Source organism: Lepisma saccharinum, chromosome 5 (genome assembly GCF_977018435.1).
Source record: "Lepisma saccharinum chromosome 5, izLepSacc3.1, whole genome shotgun sequence".
NCBI lineage: Eukaryota > Metazoa > Arthropoda > Insecta > Zygentoma > Lepismatidae > Lepisma > Lepisma saccharinum.
The window spans coordinates 88,954,278-88,972,146 of NC_139233.1; the positions used below are offsets into that span (position 1 = coordinate 88,954,278).

General features: G+C 38.0%; 1 protein-coding gene across 1 annotated transcript in view; it reads right to left on the reverse strand.

The window, feature by feature from the left end:
• Positions 1 to 13,533, reverse strand: part of LOC145988134 (uncharacterized) — a 131,461-nt gene extending 117,928 nt beyond the window's left edge. The window contains exon 1 of the mRNA XM_083122965.1: positions 13,379 to 13,533. Within this exon, the coding sequence (XP_082979091.1) occupies positions 13,379 to 13,440 (62 nt within the window). The 5' untranslated portion in view covers positions 13,441 to 13,533. The remainder of the gene's footprint in view (positions 1 to 13,378) is intronic.
• Positions 13,534 to 17,869: the final 4,336 nt, after the last annotated feature.

Genomic DNA, 17,869 nt, shown 5'->3' on the forward strand with positions numbered 1-17,869 from the left:
TTGCTCTGCCTCGCAAGGAGACAGTAAAGAAGTGTTTTCTTCATATAGGCTAAATAACATTATATGTTATAAATGTTCTTTCAAATAATTGCATAATTTGATGCTCTTGTAACTTTTGTTATTTCTAGTTATTTTATCAATGTAATAATTATAAAAATATTTATTTTATATTATATAAGCACTATTCTTCATATGTAAGCTAGTATTCCTTTTCAACATATATCCTTAGCTTCCAGGCACGTATCCAGGAATTCCTTTCGGGGGGGGCTCAACACCATTTTTTTAAGGGGTATAGTAAGAACCTCACAATTGTATGTTTAAGACCAGTGGTGGCAATTGGGTTCCAAAACGGGGGGGGGGGGGGGCGGAGGGCGTTGCAAGGAAAGTTTACTTTCTCTTGGTAGCCAAGGCTTAACATTAAGAGGCCATAATGTTGAGGCAGAAAAATAAAAAATGGGGAGCAACTATCCCTTAAATCGTTGCCACTGTAAGGCTATCATTTTAATCAGAACGTGAAATCTGAACATTTTTTACCACTCGACTCCTCTGTTTCCATGCATTAATAATGTGTGCCGGAACCATCTCAGTATGTGTGTTTGTCCATTTCTTCTCATCAGGCATAAAAACAACTATGGTATCTTTGAGTGTTTTTACGAAGCTGTTACACACGCACGGGATGGACAATCCACTCGACAACGCGAGATTCAAATTGTGGGTTGCGAACTGGACGCAGACAGCTCTCGAATATTACTCTCTGATTCGAGCCTGAACACCACTAACGTGTCTTGTCCTCCCATTTTTTCAGCTCTTATAAAATCCGAAACCCACCAAATTGTTCATATTGAGGCGAAAGCACTCACAAGTGTTCAAAAATGCCTGTCTCAGCTTCCGCTGTCTTGTTATATATCGGCACGAAACAAAGGAAGTCTTCTCGAATACAGGTGGATCACGAAACAATTAATTCACAGTGAAAAACCCTTCCGTTCCCAACACATCTAATGTTTCGTCTCCCAGTATGATCAAATGCTTACTCATTTATCTCCAGTGACGTGCCCAAGAGAGGGTTGGTGAGGTCATAACCCCATTTGACCCAGTATTCCTTTTTTTTTTTAAAAAAAAAAAGGAACGTCAAAGACAGGGGAAAATGACAAAATCAGGACTGACCACCAAAAATAGTATGCGTAACCCCTCTCCCTTCCGAAAATCCTGGGCACGCCTCTCTTTATCTCGGACATTTTTTTTAAAAATGAACTCGCCAGAAGTTTTTATCATCGTATTGGAGATGCGTTCTTCCTGCAGGTTTGAATAAGATCCTTTAGGTGCCTTCACACCTAACCTTAACAAGGCCCTTATTTTCCACCCTTGTGACTTGGATTTTCAAGACTTAAGAAGGTTTCAGACCGAAGGGACACGCGATACATGTTGATTGGAATGGACCAATCAACAGCAACGTTTCACACCGTAGCGACACAAAAGGCCGCACAAACCTAATCTTCAGGCGACACGGTGTGAAATCTCCCTTATTAGGCCACTGTCATTGTCACCTCGAAGTAGTAGCTCTTCTTGACTACAGAAAAAAATATCCTCAACCGGTGATAATGCTCCTCAGTTTTCTTCTCTCTCCTATATTTTCTGTGCTTGTTCACTATACAGGCAACACCTTACGATTTGATATACACAGGACATGTACTATGTAGACATTTTAACGAAAAATCGGTTGAAGTAAAGGATGACTAGGTGGCTCAGTTGGTAGAATCCTGATTTGGATCCTGGTAGAGCCTGTAATTTCCGCCTAAAATGTCTACATATGCAACATCTTCCTGCTTTCTCTTCTCGACATTCATAAAATTTTCGGCTGTCTCTTTATGATAGTTAAGTGTTTGAATGTGTTTCGAACCCAGTAGGCTTAAACAAAAGTATTTTTTTTATATCATGAAATTCTCAGACTGCATATACGAAATTTAGTTCTGGCAAAACTAAATCATCACTCAAAACTTTGATTTTCAGTTGATCTATGCAGTTTATTTCTGTTTTAATATCCGGTACTGATGAAATATTCACTTGAGAGAAGAGAGAGAGAGAGAGGCATTGATCTCTTCGGCCCTCGAACCGAACTAGCACCACACTGAGGCCCGGAAGTTCTGCTGTCGTCAATGTCTTCATTTTCGAATCACTATATCTTATAAAGCAATCAGAGGACGCTGACTGATATGATCACCAATCGACTGTATGAATTGTCACACTTACTTCTGAAATCTCATTAACCGATTCTTTGTACAGATCAATCGAAAAATTGAATCCGCGTATTTATATCCTCATTATATTCTAGAACGTTCCACAGATAAAACGATTCGTTAATATCACCAGTAATTGACTCCTTCTCTCATTCAAGAACGTACCCTCTCCCGCCTTCCAGAGATTAGAAATTACAACGAATCGCCCTACGTGTGGCGCTACCTTTGTTGTGCAGCTTCCAAATGCTGACAAGTCTCTACATAGTCCTCAAGTGCGCTGAGACAACACCGAAAGCGCAAGAAAAGTGTACGTGCAATATTATCAACAACAGGGTTATAGAACATTCTCCGTCTTGCCTCGATACTTGTCTATCTCCTTAAATCATCGTTACATTATTCAAAAAGCCAAAAACCTAATTTTATCTAGTGTAAAATAAAAAAATCCTGGGAGGGGGGGCTCGAGCCACCTCAACCCCACCTTGGATATGTACTATTAACGATAACAGGGTTGTAGAAAATTCTCCGTCTTGACTCGATAATTATTTCTCCCAAATTATCATCACATTATTCAAGAAGCCAAAATCCTAATTTTTATCTAGTGTAAACAGGAAAATTTCCTCAAGGGCACTCGAGCCTCCTGATTCCTACCTTGGATACGTGCTATTAAAAATAATAGGGTTATAGAACACTCTCCGTCTTGTCTCGATAATTATTTCTCTCAGATTTATAAATTTATTATCTTCAAATTATTCAAGATGCCAAAAATCTAATTTTATCTAGTGTAAATTTAAAAATTTCCTAAGGGGGGGCTCGAGCCACCTCATCCCCACCTTGGCTACGTGCTATTAATAATAACAGAGGTATAAAACATGCTCCGTCTTGCCTCGATAATTATCTCTCTCCTTACATTATTTTCACATTATTTAAGAAGCCAAAAACCTAATTTTATCTAACGTAAACTGAAACATTTCCTGGGGAAAGGGTCGAGCCCCCTGTGCCCCAACTTGGATACGTGCTTTTATCAATAACAGGGTTACGGAACATTCTCCGTCTTGCCTCGATAATTATTTCTTTCCTTAAATTATTGTCACATTATTTTATTTCACACAAGAAACCAAAAACCTCATTTTATCTAGTGTAAACCTAAAACTTTCGGGGGGGCTCGAGCCCCCTAAGCCCCCCCTCTGGATACGTGCCTGTTAGCTTCCTACTGAGCTATAACATTGATTTGAATTTTTGACAGGTACATACATAAAATGATGTGCCAATCAAGACTTCATATTTAACCGAGGACATTTATCAAGGTGAATGATTAGTTTAGAGAGATTAGACTGAATTGTCTTCTCAATATTTAGTCTCACTTTCTTCTCTTTTCATCACGTTCCATTTATCGTCATAACATCTGCTTTTATCTCACCCCCCTTCTGCAATGCTGAACAGAAGCCAAAAAAAATAATCTTCCTTCCGAAACGTCAGTGTCATTCTGTGACTAAAGTCTATCTTGCAAGTTACAGAATAGCTTAGGAATATACTGGGTGTGGCAGCTAAAAGTGGCCAGGACAATAACATTGAATATTTTATTAACATTTTTTTACAGTTACTAGGCCTATTTTTCTATTTATTATTTTCTTCATTTTTACATTACATTACAACATTACAGTAGGATAATCACAACAATAGCAATATTACAACATTACAGTTACAAGTACAATTACATGCCAATTACAACAATTGTTGAAAATGATGTCCTTCTTTAAGCAGACAAAGGTCAAGACGATGGAGCATGTTGTTTGTAACCTGCCATAACTCATCTGCTGTTATCTGTGCAATGGCTTCAGAAATGTTTGCTTTCAATTTGTCCAGTGTGTGGGGATAATTTTTGTATATCTTACTCTTTAATGCCCCCCCACAGAAAAAAAAATCACACATCAAAAGGTCCAGTGATCTTGGAGGCCACAGGCACTTTGATACTGTCATCTCCTCCCCGAGCACTTCACGTACTGCACTCAAACTCTGGTTTGATGTATGCGCTGTTGCACCATCTTGTTGGGAAAAGATGTAATCTTGTTCTTCCTCACTTAACTGCTCTACAAATGGATAAAACAGTTGTTGTAGATAACGATCTGAGTTGATAATGTCAGCAAAGAAGAATGGACCGACTATCCTGCATGCCGACACAGCACACCAAACAACTATCAAAGGGGGATTTCAAATGTTGATCTGGGGTTAGTATCGGTCCAAATCCTGTTATTCTGGCTATTAACATAGCCAGAAAGGTGGAACCATGCTTCATCTGACATGAAATACAGCAAAGGATCCATTTCACCAGATGCTATGATTTCCTGTAGCCATCGACAGTACTTAACACGTTTCACATAATCTGTAGAACCATAATTTTGTATCGTTTACATTTTAAATCTAACTTCAGTATACGACGACATGTTCTGCCAAATATTCCTGTTTCTTGACTTCTAAGGGCTTTGCACCATGCATCTGCACACTTCCACAATATTGTCATCAGTTTGAATTTTTTTCTGTGTTGCACGTTTTCTGTTACAAACGAAACCCGTTTGCAGTAATTTCTTAATTAGCTTCTGTATTGTATACTTCTGAGATGCTGGTGTGTCGGGAAACATTTTCCTGAAATGTGCTTTTATGAAGCTGGTCTCAATATTCTCTGATAGAGATGAGACTAAATAAGCTTATACCGCTCAAGTTCAAAATAGAGGCTCAAATTCTTAAGAATGTCTCATTAAGCGCAAGTAAGTCTTGTGCTACTATTATGATTCGTAACAGCAATAGCACTAAAATTATATATACCCCCTCGAACTGCTATCGGTAGCGCCGGCAGCGATAACATTGGACTGCGGTGAAATCAGATTATCAATGTTCACTTACGCGAAACAACTCTCATGTAATACCACTCTTAAACAGAATCACATTCCTATTGGTTCACCCCCTTTTTTAGTTCCACATACCCCACATTATCCATGGCTATCTTTATGTGACAGAAATATGCCTTAACCTCTTGTTCTAACAATCACATTCCACCACTTTTTCTCACGCATGAAATTAACCCTTACAGACCAGAGCAAGATGAACTTTCCCTGCCTGAAAGAAATATTATCATTAACATATTTCTATATACAATATACACTAAAGCATGTATGGGTATGAATTGCAAATTCCGAGTCTGAAATATAGGTTTAACGACAACAATTTATTTATGCCAGAACATAAACAAGCTTAAATTTGACATTAAGTATCCTTCGCGTATACCATGTACCAAGTGCACAATAATAACTTCCCTTACTAGAAATTAAAGTAAATGTTCAATGTACTGGAATTGTACTACTCGGGAATGTATGAAACTGAATCTCTCATCAAAATGTTTTGTCTTAAGGAGATACGCCAGTATGCGCGGGAATTACAAGCATGAAGTTCGACAAAGACTTCGGTTCAAAAGAATATGATCACCTTACACTGACCTTGCCACCAACAAATTGTGGTGCGTAAGCAAAACGTACTTGACAAAATGGGTTTTAATTCACCCTATCAAAGTTTATACGTACACTCCAATGTGCAACAAAATACCTTGGTCCCTTTATACTGAACCATCGAACACAAATTGATCAATTAAATCAATCTCAGATTGAGACATATATCGTTCTTTACCCTCGATGAAATTTTCCACAACTTCTTTTAATATGGCTACCCAGGATGCCAAGTTTCCCGCCAAAGTTCAACACAAGGTATACACACGAATTATGGCCATAATTTCTCACACGGATACTAGCATATACGAAATTGACGATGAAACTTTGTATGGTTAATGTTCGTGCACATTTGTCTAATTGCGATGCAAGAATTAACTGAAGATGTGTACTTACAGATCAGCTGACATCGGGCGAAAAATTCTCACAACTTTAACTTATAATATCCATTTCCACACACAATGGAGAATAAATGTTCTTTGGAATTTTCGATGAACGGTCCTTGATGAACAAATTAAGCTAAATGGATCCACTTGTCAGTTCATAATAAGCCCGATTTCCATTGATACTTCTCGCTTGTTCCTTGACGACCGCCATAGCTTTCCTTTTATCCCGGACCGAGTCCAAGAACCATTCCGCCTATCCAATTCCTCAAACCGATTCCATCTACGTCAATTCCACGGCTTCCTGCACAGTCAACAGGTTCTGTGATCCGTTCTTGGAACCAGTTCCTTTTTAAAATTTGCATTCTTCCGGTTTTGACGAATCTTTCCCTTTTCTTGCAAATTCGCAATGTACATTACTAATTGCGATAACATTGCAAACATACATAATCTAATTTGGAAAATATTATCATTCGTTGTATTTACAATACAATCTTATATTTTCATCGCTAATACAATCATTTGGACCAATTTACAATTAGAGTACAGTGAGGACATCTATTATGAAATCTTTGTATTAACCATCAGTTCGATAAGCTATTTGGCATCCAACTGTATATGAGCAATTACAATCGGCCTTATTTTACATTTCAAAGCCGGACCAAAAATATTACTTCACCTAACAGCCGCATATGACAGTCATCGTCATACTTTGACATCCTTGAATGATCTCAATGAAAAATATCTTTCCACTATGAAAATACACATCTCAAGATTTAAAACCATTTTGCAACTCGAAACTCAGCAACCTTACAACAACAACTACTTGTTTCAACTGATTCTGATAACCCCTTTCACATTACATTAGTCACGTGCAGAACGGGTTTCAACTGGTCGCAACCATTCTTGTTTAAAAAACAGACGCGCAAAAACCCAGCAACAAATCTTACTTCAGGGCCACTTTTATTTGCCGCACCCAGTAGAATATAAGCAGAGGAAAATTTTCTTATAGCAGCAGGGTTGCTAGAATCTTATACCAAAGATTTAATAGATGTGCTTTTAATGGAATTTTTTTAAAAAATCCAGTGTGTACGAGGGTCACTATTTATATTTTGAGCCTAACAATGAAAAAACAGGAATTTGGCATTGAAAACTGCTTTATTGTTTTTCGAAGTATTCTCCTTTATGGTCAATACACTTTTGCATTTGTTCGAACCATTTGTCAAAGCAGTTTTTCCAATCTTCTTGAGACACCTCCATAATATGGTTTTTGAACGCATCAACGGCGTCTTCCGCCGACGAAAATCGTTGTCCACGCAATTTATTCTTGACATTCAGGAACAAGAAGAAGTCATTGGGTGCCAAATCAGGACTGTACGGCAGATGACCCATCAATTCGATTTTTTGACTGTTCATAAAGTCGGTTGTTAGACGAGATGTGTGACAGCTGGCATTGTCTTGATGAAGAATGATCCGACGGCGTTTGTTTGTTTTCCGTATTTGACCGAAGACCTCTGGCAAACAAATTGTTGTGTACGATTCAGAATTGACCGTTCTACGTTCCTCTAAAGGCACAGTTGCCACATGACCAGTTTTCCCAAAAAACAGGCGACCATTTGTTTCGATGTGCTTCGAGCGTGAACAACTTTTGTTGGATTGGGTTCATCTTGAAACACCTATACAGTCGACTGCTGTTTACGTTCCGGCTCATATGCATATATCCATGATTCGTCACCTGTTACAATCTTATATATGTCTTTTGAAGCACCACGATTGTATTTATTGAGGATTTGTTTGCACCAATTGACGCGAGCGTCTTTTTGAGTTTTTGTCAAATTGTGTGGGATCCAACGAGAACATACCTTTCTCACAGCTAAATGATCATGTAATATTTTATATATGCTGGTGGAATTAATGCCTATGGTTAGCTCAATCTCACAGTATGTCACATGACGATCTTGCAGTATTAGGTTTTGCACAGCATCAATGTTTTCTTGAACAACAACTGATTTTGGACGACCTTCGCGAATCTCGTCGGTGAGCGAATGGCGGCCATGATTAAATTCGTTATACCAGCGTTTCACAGTAGCAAAGGATGGGGATTCATCGCCAAATGTGGAAGTAAGTTGATCGATGCACTCTTGTCTTGATAATCCACGTCGAAAATCGTAAAAAATCAGCGCACGAAAATGTTCACGAGTTAATTCCATTTTATTGTTGTCGCGCAATCTCCAAGGCAACATAAACAACACAAATGAAGCTATTGACAAAACAATTGAAGTACGTTATGGTCAATAATGCCAGATGATTCCGTGCAAACGTCAAATTGCGCCTAACTTCAATCAGTGTTGCCAAGGCTCAAAATATAAATAGTGACCCTCGTACACTGTAATAACGGGTGTTTCAGTCGGGGCGGAACCCTGTATTTTGGTCATCACTCGGACACTAATAAAGATATTGCAACGAAATTTGGAGTGGACTTACCTCCATTCATGGGAAGTCGGGTGATAGCATAAGAAGTGCTGGGAATGGCCACCATTGGCATCTTCGACACGACAATCAAAACAGCAGTAAACCTAGACATCTTCAACTGTTTTGTGAACCAACTGGACGATGAGGAATTATCCATTGGTTATTTCCAGCAGAATAGAGCAACACCGCACACTTCGCGTGAAAGCATGGTGGAAATCCGGTCTTTTTTTGGCGACCGCGTAATTTCCACCGTACTCACCCGATTTCACGCTGCCTGATTTTTTTTTATGGGGACATTTGAAGTCGCAGGTTTACGCCAACAAACAGCGAATCATAGAGGCCTTGAAAGCAAACATCAGTGCGGCCATCCAATCAGTGACACTTGACGTACTGAGACGGACTTTCCACAACATCGAATGCCGCGTCCAATGCTGCCTGGATGCCAATGGTGGCCATTTCCAACACTTGTTATGATGTCACCCGACTTTGCATGAACAGAGGTAAGTCCACTCCAAATTTCGTTGCAATATCTTTATTAGTGTCCAAGTTATGAACGAAATACAGGGTTCCACTCCAAGTGAAACACCCTGTATAAGAAAACACGTACAAGATAATTTATAGCATTTTGTCTATTGGAATCAATTTTAATGCAACGTTCTGTTACTTGTGTTTGTCTTGAACCCAAATGCACAGGGTGTTGCTATACAACAGACCACATTCACAGTGCATAGAAGACACAGAGGCCTCATTTCAATGCTACAAGCTGTCCAAAAATGAGATTTACTATCCTGTATGTGGCAACCCTATGAAATAGATTCATCTTTGCCACTGGCATTTATTTTTGCAGTCGGATATGATTCTGAAAAAAAGGCAGTGTGCTATTGAAACAATACCATTATACCAGGTGGTCCATTTATAATGATAGTATGGAATATCGCATGCAGAATGCATCCAATCGAAAAATTTCACAGAATAAAAGTTTGATACTATTGAGGGGGTAAGTCAATGCTGCAAAAATTTCGTCGCTGCCACCCACCCCTTAGGGGGGTGGGGGTAAATTTGAAATTTCAAATGGAACACCCCCATTCATTTTACATATTTGGATTCCGTGTTGAAAAAGAAGAATTTTTTGTTTGAAAAATTTTGTGAGAAAATTGCAAACTTCGAACATTTATAAACATTTGGTAGTTTCAGATTCATTTTGTTCCCTTTATATAATAACGGTTTTGGTTTCCGTTGAGAACATTGCATAAACGAATTTTATTCAAAAAATGTGTGCAAAGAATTTGACAAAAGAAAATTGTTTGCAATTTATGTTCTTGTGTAACAATAAATAATATTAATTTGTTCCAACTCTTTGGTTTCAAGAAAAAATTTCATATGAACAACACTATTCACTACTCCATTCAGGCCCGAGCCATGTTGGACACAAAGTTTCCTGGTCGATGGTTAAGATGTGGAGGACCCGTTTCTTGGCCAGCTCGCTTACCCAATCTCACGTCGCCTGATTCCTGCCTTTGGGAACCACTTAAAGAAAATTGCTACCACAAAGTTCCAACAATGCCAGAAAACATGAGACAACGAATTATTGATTCTTGTGCCTCTATCACTCTTGACATTTTGGGACAAACAGCGTGGAGCGTCAGACACCGTGTTTTGAAATGCATTGAAGAGAACGGTCATCATCTTGAACATTTGCTCCTTTAAACATTTATTTGTGTACCTCAAATGATAACTAATTTGTAGTAACATACTTAATTTTGTTATTCATATGAAATTGTTCCTTGAAACCAAAGAGTTGGAACAAATTAATATTATTTATTTAAATATATTATTTAAAATGAATCTGAAACTACCAAATGTTTATAAATGTTCGAAGGTTGCAATTTTTTTACAAAATTTTTCAAACAAAAAATTCTTTTTCAACACGGAATCCAAATATGTAAAATGAATGGGGGTGTTCCATTTGAAATTTCAAATTTACCCCAACCCCCTTAAGGGGTGGGTGGCAGCGATGAAATTTTTGCAGCATTGACTTACCCCCTCAATAGTATCAAACTTTTATTCTGTGCAATTTTTCGATTGGATGCATTCTGCATGCGATATTCCATACTATCATTATAAATGGATCACCTGGTATAACGGATTCTTTTTGTTTAAAAAATTGCTAACCATTGATATAACTGTATCTTTAGTCAAAATGAAAATAGATGTCTGATGAAGGGAGCGTGTGTTCTCCTGAAATGTCACAACGAAAAACTGTTTTCTTATGCTTGTAATAACCGTAAACTACAGGAAAATAATACCATGCCAGCGGGCACTGGTCATGCCCTTTTCTTCTGTTTGTTTGTTTGAGTTTTTGCTTTCAGTCCACTTTTTTGCACAGATAGGGTAATCAGGACTCGACCTACAGTTTAAAGTGAGATCCGAACCAAAATGTGCCTCCTTCGAGTATTGTACCCTGGACCCTTGATTACAAGGCAGTGATATTATTTGGTCTAGGAATTAATTCGTGCGCCTGGACAATAGATGGCGTAACGAGCGTATCGTCCCACAGTTCCGTGTAGCCACACATGTGTTGAAAACTCCTGTCAGCACACATCATTCGTAGTATAGGGCAGTTGATTGACGCGTCAACAACAGCATTTTGTAGTCAACTGAACATGGCGCAGTTCGTGCCAGATAAAGTGTTTTTGCGGGGTGTTCTGCTTCATTACTTTAACATGCAGAAAAGTGCTACCGAAAGTCATCGTATTTTGGTGGAAGTGTATGGTGACCATGTGATAGCTAGGCGAACGTGACAGAAGTGGTTTGCATGGTTTAGAAGTGGTGATTTCGGCCTGGAAGACCAAGAGCGACCTGGACAGCCCAAAAAAATTTGAAGACGAAGAATTGAGAGCATTGCTCGATCAGGATTCGTGTCAAACGCAGGAAGAACTTGCAGAAGCATTAGGCGTTGATCAAACAACAGTTTCCAAATGCCCCAAAGCCATGGGAATGATTCAAAAGATATCACATTGGGTTCCACATGAATTGAAAGACAGAGACGTTGAAAGACGAAAAACCATTTGCGAATTGCTGCTTCAAAGACAGAAAAGAAAGGGGTTTTTGCATCGCATTGTTACTGGCGATGAGAAGTGGATCCATTACGAGAACCCGAAATGAAAAAAAGACCTGGGTGAAGCCAGGTGAACCAGGTCCATCACAACCGAAACGATATATTCACTGTGCAAAGGTTATGCTGTGGGTTATGAAAGGTGTGGTGTACTATGAGCTACTGCAACCGGGTGAAACTATTAATGGAGAACGTTATCGACGACAATTAATGCGTTTAAAGCAAGCTCTGGCCAGGAAACGACCAGAATGGGAGAACAGACATGATAAACTTAATTTTCAACATGATAACGCTCGCCCACATGTCGCAAAACCGGTCAAAACCTATTTAGAAAATGTCGGATGAAAAGTTTTACCCCACCCGCCGTATTCACCAGACGTTGCTCCTTCGGACTACTACTTGTTCGATTGCATGAATAACGATTTGATTAGACAGCGGTTCACTTCTTCAGAAGATAACGAAAAATGGGTCTCTGACTGGATCGCTTCAAAGGATGAGGACTTCTTTTGCCACGGAATCCGTAACTTGCCTGACAGATGGGCGAAAGTGGTGGCTCGCGATGGACAATATTTTTCTTAAGGTATTTATGTATTTTGTGTTTGAACTACAGCTTCAATGTGTGCGTAACAACCGCACGAATTAATTCCTAGACCAAATACAATCTTCTGATAATTTATTTATCATAGCACAAACATGTAATCCTCATTATCATATTTGATGTGTTTGTCTTGTAATAGATATTTACACTGGACAGGAAGCAAAGTCAAACTGTATCATAATACAAATTCTGTAGCTTTTTGACAAAAATATCAATAGTAAGAGTGAATCTTTGACATAGGATAGAAAATGCCATATTTCTTGAGGATCCATAGCATCAAAATGAACAAAATGTCATTAAATAAAGTTGATGATCTTTAGGTTCTCTACACCTTTATCAGTGAGGTACGGGTCACATCCTGTACACATATTTTCCAGCATTTCACATCTTTTATTCAATCCTTCACCATGGGAATTTCCAGAAATTAAAAACAATGAAATTATTTAAAATAAGATATTGTAAAACATCCTTTGTTAGTCTCTCACCTATTATGGCAATACTTTGTCATGGGCACATTTAGAGGAGGTATAAAATATTTTAAATTATCAATAAATCATCAAGTAACACAATATTAAATATGCAAGCTTCCCTCATTGGATACTTAAAGAAATGGGTGTAGCAATAAATTCCACTTTTTCTTGAACCAGATTCTTGATGGGAGATATTCTTCTTAAAATGTTGTTATTGTTTAATTTTGTTCATTTATTTTGAAAATGTTCAATAAACTTTACTCTCACGAATAACAAGTGAAGTTTACATCCAAAACCAAGTTACACCACAATGTAATGGTGTGGATATTTAATTTAAAATAACTGGAAAACCTTGAAATCTCAGAGAATTTGTTTTGACAAAATGGGTGAAATCTCGATAGGGATCTTGGCCATAGCAGAGGTGATGTCATCAGCAAAATGCTCCAGCCACTTTTACCTTCTTTCCCTCAGGGTACTAATTTATGAAAGACTAGGTGAGCCCCAAAACAGATCATGCAGGAATATCACTAGAGAAGTTCCTGCTTGAGATCACAAGAATGAATACTCAACATTACCTGAATGAAATTTAAGAAATTGTATAAAAAAACTTACTCATGAAACTGGTTAAATATTTCAATAGCAACCATCTCTGCAACAACAAAGTTCCTCACCATTAGGCCCAGAATAATAAATCCAATAGTAGCTAAAATTTCTGAAACCAACTTAGGTCCAATATCTCCACTCGAAGTGCATGTAAAGAAGGCTGACACATAATATAATGAGGCTGCCAGGGTATTCTGGTATGATTCACCATCTCTATCAATTTCAAAGTTAGCCATAGTTGCATACCAACTATCAAATTCACAAACACTAAAAAGAAATTAATTAATTTATATCATTAAAAATCATCACAAAGGTTACATAATATTAAATTCTAAGAAATGAATTATCTATGCATTCTTTCTTTAGAGTTAAGATCAAAATATCAGTTACAATACAATAGGTAATTATCTATCTATTTTATTTTATAACTTAACCTTTTGGCGCCCAAGTCCATTTTCACATGTAAGCCTCTCGGTACCGAACCGATTTTGAGCAAAATGCAGAGTTTCAATTAAATGAGTGTAGATCGGAGACTAATTGCCCTAGAGAGATGAGTGATATACCGTTGTACGTGGAATGAACCAGAGATTCAGACTATATGAAATTTATGCAAATTCGACGTATATGTGGCGGGGGGAGGGTGCTAATTCTCAAAATTCCAAAATTTCGGAAAAAAAAATTTGGTTCCCCCACCCTCCCCCCAAGAAAAAAGTACATGACAGTGTCGACATGCACATTAAAATGATCGCTGACATGTAAGGAACACAAAAATATTTGCATTATTATCATATGACCAATGTAACTTGAGTTGTACTCCCAAAAGGAATGGTCGGCACGCCACTGATTCAAGCTTCAAAATGCAGCGGTACCTTGAAATGACTATAGCTCAGAAACTAAATTCCCTAGAGATATGAAAGATATACCGTTGTACGCAGAATGAATCACAGATTCAGACGATATATAATTTATGCACATTCGGCGTACATATGGAGGGGGAAAGGGGGGAAATCCCCTCAAAAATACTTTTCTTAAAAAATGGTGTTTCCCCCGCTCCCCCCGAAAAAAGGTCAAAATGCACAAAATGTAAAATTTATGCAAATTTGACGTATATATGGAGGGGGAAGGGAGAAAACCCCCAAAAATTATTTTAAAAAATTGTCACTTCACCCAAAAAATGTCCTCGCACTTGGGCACAAAACAACACCTACGGACAACATCCACGGACAAAAAGCTAGAACGCAGTGAAAAATGAGCGGCGATTCTTGCAGCTGCTTGAAATTCTATTTTTAGACAATGCAGGGTAACCCCTGTCACAACTTGTGGCCACTTGTGCTAAAAAAAAACAGGTTTCCTTCAGCGTGCTTCGAAATTCCATTCTCACAAGGCAGATTCAACAACCAGTCTTCCCCCTCCCCCACCCTGCACCCCCTGCATGCACCCTCACGGAAAACTTTCATTTTGACATCGGATGCTGATAAACAAGTTTCCTTCGAATGCAGTTAACAGACGGGAGTGAAAAGCATTGCTTTAGAACAACAAAGCCCATCTTCCTTTATCGGCAAAAATTTGACGTTGAAAAGAGCCGCAAAAGAGAAGTACCTTTTCCTGCCTTTTCCCCTCCATTTTCATGAAGACAAAAAAAAAATGCAAAAAACCATTTCTGTTAAATACATGTGTTAGGAACAATATAAACAAATAAAATCAAAATTCTAGCCAAAAATAGAAAAGTTATAACGTAAAAACTACGACCGTGACGCAGCATCTCGATCGAGATGCTTGGGACAGTGAGGGTTACATTTGGGTATCTCGTTCGAGACGGTTGGGAAGCAAAAGGTTATGCATAACAGAAATAAAACTGTGTGTGTGTCAGAAAATTCATGCACTGCATTCAGACATCAGAGGGTCGAACTCAATTGGAATCAGTCATTTCAGAAACATCTACCAAAAGTGTGTTGGTCATCTATAACTTTTCTTTATCTATCATCCAATGACACTGAATGGGGGTCTGTGGGTCAGAACCCCCCCCCCCAACTTTGAGCCATCATGTCATATAGAATAATTACTTTTTTCCACAATTTTATGATGGAAAATTTCTCATACTTGTATCATTCTCAAATAACAGGAATCACTGTTTGGAACGGCTAAGCAACATTTATCAATCGTTGCACCCTTCTGTAGGATCAATTCATCCCATACTAAAGTTGTTGCTTCAGAACCGCACCAGCTTTTTTAAAAAAATATATTTTTCATTTGGTTGAATTAACATCTCCACTTTTGTGCAGTTGTTTAAAGCAATATAAGATTCATGTATGTGAATAACCATTCCTACAGGCTAGCTCAATGGTGTTCCTTTTCTTTGGTACATGCAAATAAGGAAGTTTGGACACTACAGAAACCTTTACAACTCATTTGTTTCAATTTAACAACTTTCAAGCTTGAAGTTTTAATCACGTGAAAACAGAGACCATCTAAATCAAAATAAAATTCTTTGCAATAACCCTGCCTCAATTAGTTATAGCTGACCCCGTGGTGCAGTGCTACGATGCCAAGGATCCCAGATTCGAATCCCGGCCTGGGAATGGAGTGTGTGGAATTTCATCAATTTCATCATATCATCACTCATCCCAATCTTCGCAAATTAGCCAAAAGTGGCACAAAAAGCGAAGTAAAATAAAGCAAATCAATCAATTAGTTATAGGGATGGCTGACATGAAATTTTGGCTGATACCAATAAAGTACCGATATAAAATTTACCGATGACCGATATTCTACCAATCCGATATAAAATTCAAAATTGTCGTTGAAGAACCTGAATGGTTCATTGATCTCCTTGATAAACATATTATTCCAAGTAACTGCAATGTACAAGAAGCTGCATATTTAGACATTTACTTTTTAAAAACGTAGGTCATGAAGACTATCCATAAAAATTATAACAAAATGGCAGAATGTTGCTCTAAATTATAAGGTATTTATAAATATATTGGTTCGGTAAAATTATTGGTAATTTTACCAATAAACTGATACACTGATATGCGTATATTGGCCAATACCGATAGGGTAGCAATTAGCCCCATCCCTAATTAGTTAATAAATTGTGCATTCTTAATTATAATTACATTTTAAACATCTTAACCTGCCTTAGTGAAGTTCCAGTTGATAAATAACAACATAATATTGAAAATTAATAGGGTCATTCCATGTCAAATCAGGCAGGAGTTGACCCTTATAGTCACAGATTTTGATGATATTTGCTACACAACTTTGCTTTGCTGCAAAAGTTTCTGCAATCAATATCAAAAAAGAAATGTGAAAATTCTGGGAATGGCTTTATTGTTTTTCAAAGTATTCACTCTTAAGATCGATACACTTTGCATATGCTCAAACCAATTTTGAAAGCATTTTTTCCACTCTGAAGCTGATACCTCAGAAACCGCTGTTCGGAATGCATCAACAGCTGCTTCAGGCGACACAAATCGCTCACCACGCATCTTATTTTTCATGTGTGGGAACAAAAATAAGTCATAAGGTGATAAATCAGGTTACTAGTGACAATGATTCATTAATTCGACATTTTACTGAACAAAAAAATCAACAGTTTGGTGTGCTGAGTTGGAACTGGCGTTGTCGCGGTGAAAAATAATGCGACGATTTGGGTTTGTTTTACGCAATTCATTGATGACCTCTGGCAAACAAATTGTTGTATACCACTCAGCATTTACAGTCCTTCGATCTTCTAAAGCTATTCTTGCCACATGTCTGGTATAACCGAAGAAACAAGCAATCATTTGCTTGGCAGCACTCCTCGAACTAACAACTTTTGTTGGTTTCGGCTCAATTTGAAACACCCAAACAGTGGATTGCTGTTTAGTTTGGGTTCGTATGAATAGATCCAAGTTTCATCCACTGTAATGATGTAGTACACCAAATTTGACTTGTCTCAGTTGAATTTTTTGAGCATTTATTTACACCAATTTACATGAGCCTGTTTTTGAGCTTCGGTGAAGTTGTGTGGGATCCAATGACTTGAAAGTTTCCATACGTTCAGATGACCATGCAAAATCGTATGTATTGCTTTCATGTCAATGTTCAAGGATGCCTGAATCTCACGGTATGTCACATGCCGATCTGTCTCAATCATTTCACGCACAGCATCAACGTTACTGGCAACAACAGACGTGGATGGACAACTTTCACGAAATTCATCACTGAGAAATGTGCGACCAGGCTGGAATTCGTAAAACCAATTGCACACAGTCCTATTGGATGGTTCTTCATCCCCAAAAGCCAAATGAAGTCGCTCGATGCATTCTTTCGGTGTTAAACTACATTTGAAATCATAAAAAATCATTGCCCGAAAGTGTTCACGAGAAATTTCAATTTCTCACATGAAACTTCTTCTTCAAACTGCTGTGAAAAATAAACGAATAGGCTTAAACAAACAATCAAAGATAATTTAAACATAAAACTTCCGCTTCAAGAGCAAATTTGCAAGGCTGC